The sequence below is a fragment of the Protomyctophum bolini genome (genome assembly GCF_963924005.1).
Source record: "Protomyctophum bolini genome assembly, chromosome: 18".
Taxonomy (NCBI): domain Eukaryota; kingdom Metazoa; phylum Chordata; class Actinopteri; order Myctophiformes; family Myctophidae; genus Protomyctophum; species Protomyctophum bolini.
In genome coordinates this window covers 18,247,345-18,260,353 of record NC_137879.1, presented here as the reverse complement: position 1 = coordinate 18,260,353, position 13,009 = coordinate 18,247,345, and the positions used below count along the sequence as shown (strand labels likewise).

The following is a 13,009-nucleotide window of genomic DNA, read 5'->3' as shown; positions in this document are numbered from 1 at the left end:
TTTGCGTACTCTCAGAGTTCAATCGGAGTCAAGGAGTTCACTGTGTACTTTGTTGTGTGATTGATTGCATTTACCCATTCTGGGCGGGAACCCCTTTTGGTGTTTTAACTAAGCATTATGTTATACTTTAGCTATTGAAAAATAGCAGATCTACAAGCTCATAGCTCGAGCTTGTAGGTCTGCTATTTTTGAAAAATCGTGAAAATGCGGCACAAATCTTTGAATATATATTCTTTCAGAATACTTTTTTTTATTTCGACGTCAGGCCTAAATGGGTTAAAAAAGCTGATTCTAAAGTAAAACATTTGAAGTTATTTCATGAAAATCAGTAACTTTCAGTGAGGATATAAAGCTAATTGTGTAACACGGTCTAACACATAACATAAATTTGAATTAGGAGATGAAGCACTTTGTCATATGTAAACATTGAATACAGCAGGTATCTCTTGCAGGTCTCTCCGTAGCCTGCTGGATGGGGAGATGGAGCACTCTGCTGGGCTGAGGCAGGAGACGGACTCCCTGAGCAGGAAACTGTCCGAACTGGAGGAGAGACACACTGCCAAGGTCCAGGCACTGGAAAGGTGAGGAAAACCAGAGAATAGACCATATTGCTGTTATTCATTGTTGGGCATATTGTTTCTCAGCCAGTGCGTCATGAGCCATGTCAGTAAGTGGTGTTTCAAGACTGTTTCCCCAATAAAAGACTTGGGGAACATTGCATTATCTAGTGCTTCGGTTCTTGATTTTGAACATTTGGAGTCTTGAGCTAGATTGACTGAAGTCTTCTGTTTTGGAATAAAGAGATTAGACATAATTGGTATGGGTTTCCTGTTAGCTAAAAGTTGTAGAAAGTAGAAGTGAAACGTGCACCGAGTAAGTGATGGTTAGTGTGTGTTGCATACTGTATCAAATAAAGTATTGCAATTGATGGCTTAGCCTTTTTGATGCCTGCCTCTGGAACTGCACGCACACCACTGCTGGACTGGGATTGACCACCACCTCCTGTTCCTCCTCAATATTGTCCATTTCAGCATTCCTGCTGTCTGTATCAAGAATGAATGAAGAAGAACAAAGGAATGAAATGTTGGAAAGTAGTATGGACTATTCAGTTTGGTGTGAACAAAATATAAAGAAACATTATCTATGACTTAACAGCCTAACGTAGCATAGCAGGTCCGAGGAACAAGTTTAGTAGGAGGAGTATAAATGCAAAAAGCCCTTAATCGGCTTATGGTAGAAATTGACAGCAGTATGGAAAGTTCTTGTATTCATTTTGACTGAATCAGTGCAGCGTGCGCAAAATTGTTCCTAAATCAATTACATACATACAGATACACTACACTGTATACACACACACACACACACACACACACACACACACACACAAACATTCAAACAGGCTCTTGCACTACACTTTGGTGTGCGCGAACGCGTGTACACTCACACACACACACACACACACACACACACACACACACTCTTCTGCCAACCACTGGCCCTAGGCTCCTACACACTTCTTTAAAAAGCAGGTGGCTTGCGCACATCTAGTTCCTCGCTGGTGCTGGACAAAAGGTAGATACATACAGAGAGGGAGAAGTCCGCACACAGTCTTTGCTCCAACAGTGTTTATTTTTGTTAAAACACCGACATTATTCAATCAGGAGTCGGGACACGATGTTCCCGCCGTGAGTGGCCTTCATCAGGTGACAGTGGTCACCTGATGATGTCACCTGATGAAAATGAACAAAAATAAACCCTGTTGGAGCAAAGACTGTGTGAAGACTCTCTGTATGTACCTCCTACACACTTCCCCTGAAATCAGAGTCCATCACCCCCTCCACCACCATCTTCCATTGATTGTCTATATGCCAGAAAATCTGAAGCCGAGCCCCCTCCAAATTCCTCCCCAAACCTTCAAATAGAGGATTAGTCATCCTCCAATAGTCTGTGCTGATGTAGAGCCAGGAAGTCAGTCTTCAGATAGTAGCCTCCTACACTCTGTCAAACCACCGACCAGAATTGATTCAGCGCTGAGCAACTTCAGTTAACTTGGAGAGCACAAAAGCTCATCAGTTTGTTTGTATAGGCGAGATGATTAGATTTCTTCCCCCATATTAGTGACTATTTGTTATAATATATGTTGTGTTTTTACATGTGCACCTCCCACATCCTGTCATCTACTCGTACTTTCACACACTAAATAAACACCCAGGGGCCAAACTGTACATTTCTGCAGCCTCCACTCTAAACGGATACATATACAATACCTTCTTTTGTGTTTGGAAAAAACATGCATACATGTTTATGTTCAGGTGGTGTTTATGTTCAAGTAGTGGAGTAATTATTGTGCTGTGTGTGTGCACGTGAAGGCATGGGAGAAGGAGAGCATGTCTGCACACTGTTGAGTAGCTCCCACTGGAAATGTTATTATTAAAGGATGACAACGTTTCGACCCCTTATGGGTCTTTGTCAGGTATGCACTCTACTCCTATCTTTACCCCTAGTTAAGAAACTCCCACAATGAACCTGTTTTGTACACCGGCCAAGCCAACGTCACAACAGTAACTAACTGTCACTGCAGAATTAATTCAGTCTGGAAGTACTAGGTTTTTGAGCCTAAATAATACTGTATGCCAACCTGAACATTAAGTCCTGTCCTCAGTGGCCAGCCCCTGTACTGGAGTGCACAAGTAAAACCTTTCTCTGACTAATGTATGCGACACGCACGCACACACACACACACACACACACACACACACACACACACACACACACACACACACACACACACACAGACACACAGGTCCTCTTCCGCTGCACACTGCTTTATCTCAGGGGTTGCTTTTCCCCCCTCTAACCAATTGTGGCTCAGTCAATAGGGGCTATAAATACCAGCCAAAGGAGCAGCTAGCCCTCCTGTTGAATGAGACCCTGGTAGCTGTCAGGATCATTCAGCGAGGAAGGAACCAGACGACCATTCCCTCTGACTCATTCAGAAACAACCCGGTCCCTCTCCCCGTCAATCTGCCTCCCCATGTGGCATGATTGGAAATAGATGATATCTGATGGCTCACATCATGGCGTCAGTCTCTCGGCATCTGTTGATGAATGTCAGATTTGACATTCGTCTGCTGGGCCGTCCATTAAACCAACTCTCTTCTCTTTGCATGGCATTTTGCTCTCTTATTAGAGTGGACAACTCACTCCTTAACAAAAATCATCCATGACCGTCTGTCATCTATGTCTATTAAGTGTGACTCCACATTTGGGCAAGGTTTCATTGCGAACAGACTTTCCATTATACAATTAAAGTTAATTATTTAAAAAAGTATAACGTCAAACTATAATTACGGTAACTCAATGTCTGAATGTGTGTGTGTCAGAAACACTGTCATAGCGCCGCACTAATCACTCCCACTTTTCACACAGGAATTGACCATAATAATATGGAGGTCTTAACGAAGCCCCTTTTCCCATTTAACAAATTACAAATTAATAATTACTTTATTAGTGAATTAAAACGCGGAATTAAAACGTGCAACCTCGCACCCTCACACCTCCGCCCCTTAATGACACCTGCATCACAGGCCACCGTTCTCGTCTTACTCACACCCACCCACCCTGCAAACAGACACAGACCCGGCCTTACTCAGATGGGCACTCACCCAGATAAGAGAGACACACGTGTGCACTCACACACACACAAATATAACGCTTAACCACATGAACCCTAGGGTCCATATTTTGAGAATGTCATACCGGTAATAGGCAAACATTTGGTCAAAAATAAATCGGTTATTAGATAATTTTGGTGAAGATGGAAAAGAGGAATGGACCAAGAATAGACCCATAGGGAACCCCAGTGAACGAAGTGCATAGGTTGTTAATGGCTATTAATGTCATTTGTGGATGAATGCATTGGTTGTGTGTTGCATGTTGTTATCAGACCTTGCGAGAGTGCCTTCCTGAGATGGGTCCATAACAAAGTTGATTTCTTCCTGATTTGTCTTTGTAAAAAATTGCACTTTAGTGTCAATGTTCAGAAGATGTGGCGGCGCTTGTAAAGAATGGGTCCAATGCAGAGTCCTGCACGGGGCCAATTTCCGCCCGTCAATCATCAGTTCCGCAACCCGCCCGTTACTCGTATCACAGGCACCGATAGCTATCATTGACTTTATTTCATCCAACACTGCATGTGGTGGTGGTGGGCGGCGGCAGTGCGTTGCAAGACATGTAGTTGACTGAAAGTTATATCATGATAACATGGGATGATAAAAAAGATTAGCCTGATGAGTCGACCGTCTTGATCCAAGGCGGTTTCAAACAGGGTCATCACTTTTTAACAGCTTTACAGCTTGAGTTGAATCTTGGCATTATAATCCCTTGGTGTTTCATCAGCGCGAGCGAACGAAAATATAGGCTACAGCACAGGCTGCAGCCTGGTGATAAAGAAAAGAAACTCCACACGTGAAATGCTACGATGTTTATAACATTGTGCAGTGCGGGTCCGCTGATTAGGTATATTGTCCCGCCCGTTCCCACCCGTCAAACTCGGGTACCCACGGGGTATCCGTAGGTATCCGACCCGTTGCAGGACTCTGGTCCAATGTTTAGGTCAGGGACCATGGTGTTAAAGACTCGGTCAGAATCTGTGTTAATGTTTACTTCTCCCATTAGAATGAATAGAGTCATGTTGACCTAGCCACCTACTGTATGCCACACAGATACAGGAAGAAAAAGCGAGAAGCTTTTTCTTCTTGCGTCTTGCTTTTCTATTGTTTGTCAGCAACAACAATAGCAACACCATGAATCTGTTTGACACGATCTCTCACCCCTCCCTCTCTCTCTCTCTCGCATGCACGCACGCACGCACGCACAGTTCAAAGTAATTCCCCAGCAGCATGTGTCCAGGCCTGGTGCTCTGGTATGACGTTAGTTGGTGTGGATTAAACGAATGTCGCACAGCAGGCAGAGATGGAAATCAGCTTGTCCAGGAAGAGGACCTAGTCAGACGCACACACACATACGCACAAACACAGACCAACCATTTTGTTGTCTTTCCTTTTCCTTCAACCAATCTTGGTATGAAGGATCTGATATTATTATATACAGTATATGTGGCAGGGGGCTGCACACAAATAACGTGTGTTCATTTGATTTCACTCGAAAAAAATGCTGAGTACATTTTGACTATGACAGTTAAATAAATGACGGCTGAGGATTTTATCGTGCAAGGTCACAGAGATAAGATAGAGGGTGGGATTGTTGCTACACTGTAGATTTGCTCATCTAGGCGTGCCCCCTCCCCCCCCGCCCCCTTATTTGTGAATTCAAAAATTCCCTTAAAGATTAATAAGATAGATAGATAAAGAGTGCCACAATTTTCTCAAGTTTGTCATGTGTCTATGAGGTGACAGTATACTTCATTAGACACCCTGGAGTCGTTTTTATGTGCAATGGTGTATTCACTTTGTATTTAGGGTTTCTTCCTGGAGGCTGGACCCTTGACAGTCAAACGGGCCAATGAAATAAAGTAATATAGTGTCATCACACTATCAGCCCCTCCCCCTTTATCGTACAACTACAGCTTTGGGTGCGGCTTCAGTTCAGGTGGATCACCACCCATCACCTGCACCCACCAGGCAAACCAGGCATACTTAATGAACTGGTGGGCGTGTCCACATAAAAGCATGATTTTAACAAATACTTTTTGGAAAAACTTCTTCCTCCTTATATCCTTCTACCCTAATGGAAAGGGGGTACACAAGCCTTCTCCTACCAAACCACTCCGTTAGCACACATCTCTCCATGCTCAAAAAATCCTGCACACCACCCAAATCCATATGCACTACATCGCTTCCCCACAACTGCCATATTTACTGTACAAATATTACTTTTGTCAGACACACTGTTGTTGTGCAACATTTCGCTGTGATCATGCAAATTACATCACAAATTCCCCGCCCCCTCCCCTTTCCACTGCACGCGCGTACACACACACACGGCGCAGCAGTACGATACCGCAAAGTACGGTACAGTACAACACAGTGGAGTACAGTACAGACTACAGAGGACCATAGCATAGCACAGTACAGTACAGTACAGAGGAGTGCAGTACAGTACAGTACAGTACAGAGGAGTGCAGTATAGTACAGTAGAGTAGAGTACAATGCAGTGGATAACAGTAGGTATATAGAAACATTGCCACTTGCCATGCTTGCTTTTATACGCAAATAAAAACAAGCAAAACAAAAAAATAGGGCCACTCAGCCAGGTTGCCAAGTTTACACTTTCCAAGCAACTGGGTATATGAAAACATCATGGGTCGCCATGTTTGCTCTTCCAAGTAAAAAAATTAAATAAAACAATATCCCTCCCGCTACTGCCTTATTCCTATTTGCGACGCGTGGCGCTAGGAAATTCTAGTTATAATAATACCTGATGAACATGTTTTGGGGTGGAAAAAAATGTGGCACTCCATCTTTAACATAGCTGTATACTCTGTGGAATCTGGGCAGGTATACAGTCACATACTCCCGAAAGTTATCAGAAATAAACCTTAAGTATGCCCTCCCACAAACTGGGATTTCACTCAGTGATACCTTCAACTCGAGAGCTTTCTTAACAACCCTCTACTGGGTAGCTTGTTTTGTTTGTTGAGTTATTGTACAATATATCACTGGAAATCAATGAGTCTGGTAACTCCATTTTCTGCGTTCATCAGCGCAAAGGTTGGCGATGTTGGCTTCACTGGACCTGAGGGGGCGGGAGGATCGGAGAGGTAGGGGGGAGCCAGGTTATTGAGAGCTTTGTAGGTGGTGAGCAGGATTTTGTAGTGAATTCTTTGTTTGATGGCGAGCCGGTGTAGGTCATGGAGGACAGGTGTGATGTGGTCTCTGGAGCGTGTACTGGTGAGCAGGCGGGCAGCTGAGTTTTGGACGTGCTGGAGTTTGTTGAGAATCCCAGCAGGGGCTGCACATCTGCTGCATGGCCAATTTAACTGGGTTTATGCACAAGCACAAAGATAATGGTGGGGAAAGAATACATAAAGTAAATGAGTTGCCGCATGGCTATATGTCTCAACTTAGGTAATTAGTAATTACTGAATGTCTTTTTGGTTTTAAGTTTCCTTTACCTTTTTGTGTGTAAACAATGCCTCTCTCTCTCTCTGGTATTTCACACACGGTCAGTAATGACGACACCTACAAAAAGATAACGGAAGTGTTGGAATTGTGCTGCCGCTTCCTCTTCCCACGTCGATGTTTCATAAATAGAATAAAATAATGAAGCTCAAGCGACTGTCTGCAAAACCTTCTCAAATGAGAACTTCATGCAGTTAGATTTATTCAGTTGTAGTCTGAACCCAAAGCCTATTCCACCTTATTTACACAATACAGCTGCCACTTTTAGTCACTATTGAAGTCTGTGACTGATGCTCCTTCCATCCGTGGCCCGATAATGAACCCTCTTTTACAGCCTTTTAGCCTTTTCCTCTATCCAAAATGAAGGTCTATTTTACAACAGGTCGTTTTGAGGAAGCAATCTGATAGGTTGAAACAGCTTTCTAGCCATGCTTCAAACCACATACGCCTAATCAAAACAAACAATTCAGCCGTGCTTTTCTCTCAGAGCGCAGTAGACTCGGTGGCTAGGCTAGCTAGTTTCTTGAGACATTTGTGGTCGTAGTGACTACATCTGTCAAATTAGACACATTAGTTTTAAGGGTAACTGTTGTATAATTGCAATATTATACTCGAGAAGGTGGTTTAACGTCATTAATGCACTTCTGCGTTCCTTTCGAAACTGCGTTCTGCGTTCCTTTCGAAACTCGCCCTGCGGGCATGTTCCTGCAGCATAGCAGGTGTGCATTAATGACGTTAAACCACCCCCTCTCGTGTCATTTTGCTTAAATGGGCCCTGATCATTATTGGCATAGATGCCAGAGAGCATGATAGGATGTTAATTGCTTATAATTGTATCATGACGTACAACCTGTATGGAAGCAGATAGTTATGTTTCTCCACTCGGATATTTGGGTTTTTCCTTAAATTTGTTTCACGCACGCATGCACGCAAGCACGCACGCACACACGCAGCCACACACTGTGTGTGTGTACTGTATGACTGCTCCTAATCTACACCCTGAAGGTGTTGTGTGTTTTGCTGTAACCTTGGAGGACCCCCTCTCTCTTTTACATCTTTCCACTTTACCGCATCACCATCTTTACTTTCCCGCAGATTTCCCTCAAGACCGACTCCTACTCTCAACACACTCATTTTATTTTTGTGTCTCTAATTTACTTTCATTTCTCCGTAGAAGTGTTTGTTTTGTGCCAGGGAGTGTCATTCAGTGGGGCGATGAAGATTGAATCTCGCTCTCTCTATACTTATTGTGTCTGTTAATCTTTCCCACACCAGACATGGCGAATGTGCATATTTCTGTATTTCTAAACAGAGAATGGATTATTCTACCAGTCCAGTAGAATAATTTTCTTGGCAACACTGTTGCCAAGAAACCGTGTGTCAAAGCCTTTTGCTCATATGATGATCAGATCTGTAATGTTCTTTGAACAACCAAAGAGAGAAAGTTGAGGGTTGAGAATGTCTTTTTCATAGACCATTCAAATATCTCTGACCAGAAGTCATAGTAAATATTTATGAAATGTAATTTATCTTGTCAGTGTTACCCAGTGTTAGAGTAAGCAAATTAATAAAAACAATAATTTTAATTAAAGTTGAATGTTGGAGACTGGCAATAATGCATTACCAATCGTGGGACTCATTTAATTAATATATGTGTGTGTGTGTGTGTGTGTGTGTGTGTGTGTGTGTGTGTGTGTGTGTGTGTGTGTGTGTGTGTGTGTGTGTGTGTGTGTGTGTGTGTGTGTGTGTGTGGGGGGGGGGAGAGAAAATTGCTTTGTGGTTTTGACTGCCTCTCTTCTGTCAACCTGTGTGTTTATGAGCAGACTGAGACAAACGAAAGCAGATAGTGATATATTCTTCCCCATTCTTTACGTGTGTGTGTGTGTGTGTAGGGAAAATGAGGTCCTGAAAGTGCAGTTGAAGAAGTATGTGGGGGCAGTCCAGATGCTGAAGAGAGAGGGGAGCCAGGGAAATGACGGTACAACACACACACACACACACACACACACACACACACACTCGCACAGTGAGTTTTGTGATGCCAGACGTACAGCACTCTTGTAAGGGGACGTTACTGTCAGACTGAACAAATTGTGAAAAAATATGTTGTGTCCTTGTAGCCGTTGACAAAGGGTTGAAAGACAGACAGAACACACCGCACAACTGAACAGATAATGGAAGGCCACACACAATGACAAAAAAGGCTATAGCACTTTATCTGTCACCCCGAAATGGGGGTTTGTGTGTTGAGAAAGTGAGTGCGAGTGTTGTGTGTGTGTGTGTGTGTGTGTGTGTGCGCGACGTGCGTGCGTGCAATGTGCATGCATGAGTAGTAGACGCCATCTGAGACGCCATCTAGATCTGAGGGAGAGAGCGAGTTTCTGTCAGCGTGTAATCCCAAGACATTTATTTTTTCATAAACAGTGAAATCAGCTGGTGTAGTGCAGACGGTGGCGTCAAGGCCACTGTGGCCATGATGGGGCATGTCGTTTTTTGAGGGTCACACAGCCAAAGAGAGGCGCACCGAGCGCCATGACCGCCGTGAAATTCTTGCCCTGGGGCCGGGTAAAGACCACTGGGTTACCCCGATGAATAGGGCCGGGTACAGACCACTGGGTTACCCGGATGAATAGGGCTGGGTTGATCATAAAAGAGTCCCCCATGACTCGAAAGACAAAGTGAGAAACCCCAAGTTCCTCAGTCATTACACATTTCTGACGACGAAAATACAATCGATGTTTTATTTTTTTATTCCGTTTTTTTGCAGTGGTTTCATTCGTTCTTTTAGCTGCAGCGTCAGCTGAGCACTAGACGCTCACGGCTTGATGCATGTTTGTCTTCAGTTCAAAGAACGCCCAAATGAAGTTTCCCCGGGCTGACATTTCCGTACTCGTTAGGAGTGGGGTGGTGGGTGGGGATTGTGACACTGTTACTGGCAGTGTCATGTTTAATATATCAGCGGGCCTCACATCTCCTGTAGCATGAGCAATGTGCATGGCAATTAACTTTTCCCTGCTTTCCAGAGGCCGGGATACCCCCCTCCAACAGCTCAGCACACACAGGACAGGAACTCTCCAGGTTGCGTCATGATTACTAGAGGGAGGGGTCTAGTGGGAATAACACAAACGTACACACAGACGCACGCACTGTGTGTGTGTGTGTGTGTGTGTGTGTGTGTGTGTGTGTGTGTGTGTGTGTGCGTGCGTGCGTCACACACACACACACACACACACACACACACACACAGGAATACTCTGAGGAGAGAAAATGGCAAGTGAATTGAATTTTAATTCTATGCGGCCAGACACATACAATATTAGCTGGGAGAGTAGAAGATATAGAAGAGATAGACATCACACGTTATACTTAACACACACACACACACACACACACACACACACACACACACACACACACACACAACTAAAGAACCATTACCCAGCTTGAGTGAATTCCACATGGTTATTTCAAGGGTCTCCTAGGTCCCAGTGGACTCTGCCACAGTCTGCTGTACTGTACTGTAGGTCATCATAACTCCTCATGAAAATCCACCAGTTTGACTCAACACTCATTCCTTCCCCCCTTCTCCCATATCGTTGCTGTCGGCCAGAAACCTTCTATCTCCTTTTTTTTGTGTGTAAATGAATGTATTACTTGATCATACAGATACTGATATTACACAAAAGTAGCAGATCTACAAGCACAAAATGTTTTTGTCGGATCTGCTACTTTGGCTAGTTTTGAATTTGAATGCCGACAGAGACTGTATGGTCTCTCTCATTTCTCACTCTGTCTGTTCTCTCTCGTGGTCTCTGATCTCCTTGTTCTCTGTGCCTCATTTGTTCATTGCCGCCATCCAGGTGAAAAGGCTTTGGAACGTTCTGATATGGATGTGCCCTTTTCCTATCAAAGCTGATAAGACAAATCACACTAATCGCCTGTGGCCTGTGGCAACAGTACAGCATATATATTGTATATACAGTAACGATACTGTATGTATATCTTTATTCTGACCTCTCTGCTCCTATCTCTGCCCTCCACCCTTACACTCCTACTCCTCCCTCTCCTTCCATCCATTCTCCTCTATCTCTGTCCATGCCTGTCAGGCATGGTAATTCTCTGCACAGTACTGTATGTCTCCTCCTGCTAATGGTATGCCCTGCTCTTATCACCTCACGTCTGTGTACGTTTGTGTTTGGAAGGTCCTGGTGTCATTTGAGCGATTTAGCAAAGTTGCACTGATGCATTAATACTGTATCTGTTGTATGAATTGATATTCATACAACAACAGTATACAGTACTGAAACATTCATGCTGGATGAAGCATTTTGTGTGTGTGTGTGTGTGTGTGTGCGCGCTTGTGCGAAAAATGCCAATCAGCTTAAAAGGGTGGAAGTGATGCACAATCACCTTCTTTTTACTGTAGGTACTGTCAGCCCCCCCTCGCCCCCCTCTCTCATCTAATGAGGATGGTGCAGCATGTGATCTGTGGTGTGCTCCTTGGGTGCTGTCAACCCCCGACTGATGTGCAGCAAAATATGTTTCGTACTTATTTATTAATTTTTTTCCTTGTGCGTTTGAAAGGAGTGATAATGACTTTGCCTGCACAATTCTGTCTACCGATATGTCTCTGACTTTTCTTACATGCATGAGTCTTTGTTCTGTTTATATGAATAAGTGTGGGAATGTTATTATGTTGATTTTTTGTTTTTGCTGCGTTTGCATTAGATGTGTATGTTGATACAATTTCAAGAGAGGGTGTGTGTGTGTGTGTGTGTGTGTGTGTGCGTGCGCGTGCTGTGCAGGTACATGCTTGTGTGTGCGCCAGCCAGTAAGAGCTCCCTGAGGAGTTTTAGTGAGGAAGCGGCAGTTGGTTTACTGTTAGATTCAGAACATCCGGCTCTTTGTAGAATAATGGCTCACAGTCACATCTTTAATAACTCAGAAAGAACAGCATATAGCTTACTGGACAAAACATAAAGAGGAGGCAGATGGTAGACATACTAGACATTATACAGTACAATTCTGTTTAATCTACTGTATTTCTGAGAGTGTAGAAGTCTGCCTTTATTACTTGTGTTGAAATCTTTGCTGCACTTCAGGTCTATCAGCGAGAATAATCATTTTTGAAATGGCAGCAAAACAACATTCTCTGGTAATGGCTGGCACTCGTACTTATACCTGGCTAAGAAGCATTATGCTCTCAATACTAACTGTTAACAAGAAAGTAGATTGATTTCATTACTTTATTGAAAACGCTTTAAATGAGTGCCCATCGGCAATGCAAAGCCAAAGGGTTCATAAAATGTCTAGATCAACACAGCGAGGTGGATAACACTGAACAGAATTGGCGATCAGTGAGTTCAGGGTGCGAAAGCCAGAGGTAATGTACGGTATTCTACCGATTTTGCTGTTAATTCAGACATTTGAACATTTTCTCCAAATCTTTTTGTAATGCCTAAAAAACTAAACAAAACAAAAAATTATTCTCTCATTTTCTTTGTCAAAATATTCATGTTTTTCAAAAACTTGGAACAAATTAGGTGCAGTTGTGTATGCTGTTTCGGGGTATTTTAGAAAATATCACCCTTTAGATTACATTTAGGTTCATTTCTTAAAGGTCCTTCTCATACCCACTCCCGGCGTACCCCTGTACTCCCTTCCTAAGAAAGAAAACATAGGAATAATATAGTCAAGGAGTGGGACAATTTATGAACAAAGAAACAGCACTGTCTCTCTCTCTCTGTTTCTGGCAAACAGCGCCCCTACTGGTACTCATTATAATGGTGCTCATTAATGAACACATAGGTGGGTGAACACATAGGTGAACACACGGACACGGACATTGCTGTTCCTTGGAGTGGTTG

At 43.4% G+C, this 13,009-nt stretch overlaps 1 protein-coding gene across 1 annotated transcript in view; it reads left to right on the top strand.

The window, feature by feature from the left end:
* Window positions 1-13,009, top strand: part of snx29 (sorting nexin 29) — a 137,816-nt gene that overhangs the window by 18,167 nt on the left and 106,640 nt on the right. Inside the window, exons 13-14 of the mRNA XM_080788853.1 lie at window positions 453-581; window positions 9,035-9,120. Of these exons, the coding sequence (XP_080644979.1) occupies window positions 453-581; window positions 9,035-9,120 (215 nt within the window). The remainder of the gene's footprint in view (window positions 1-452; window positions 582-9,034; window positions 9,121-13,009) is intronic.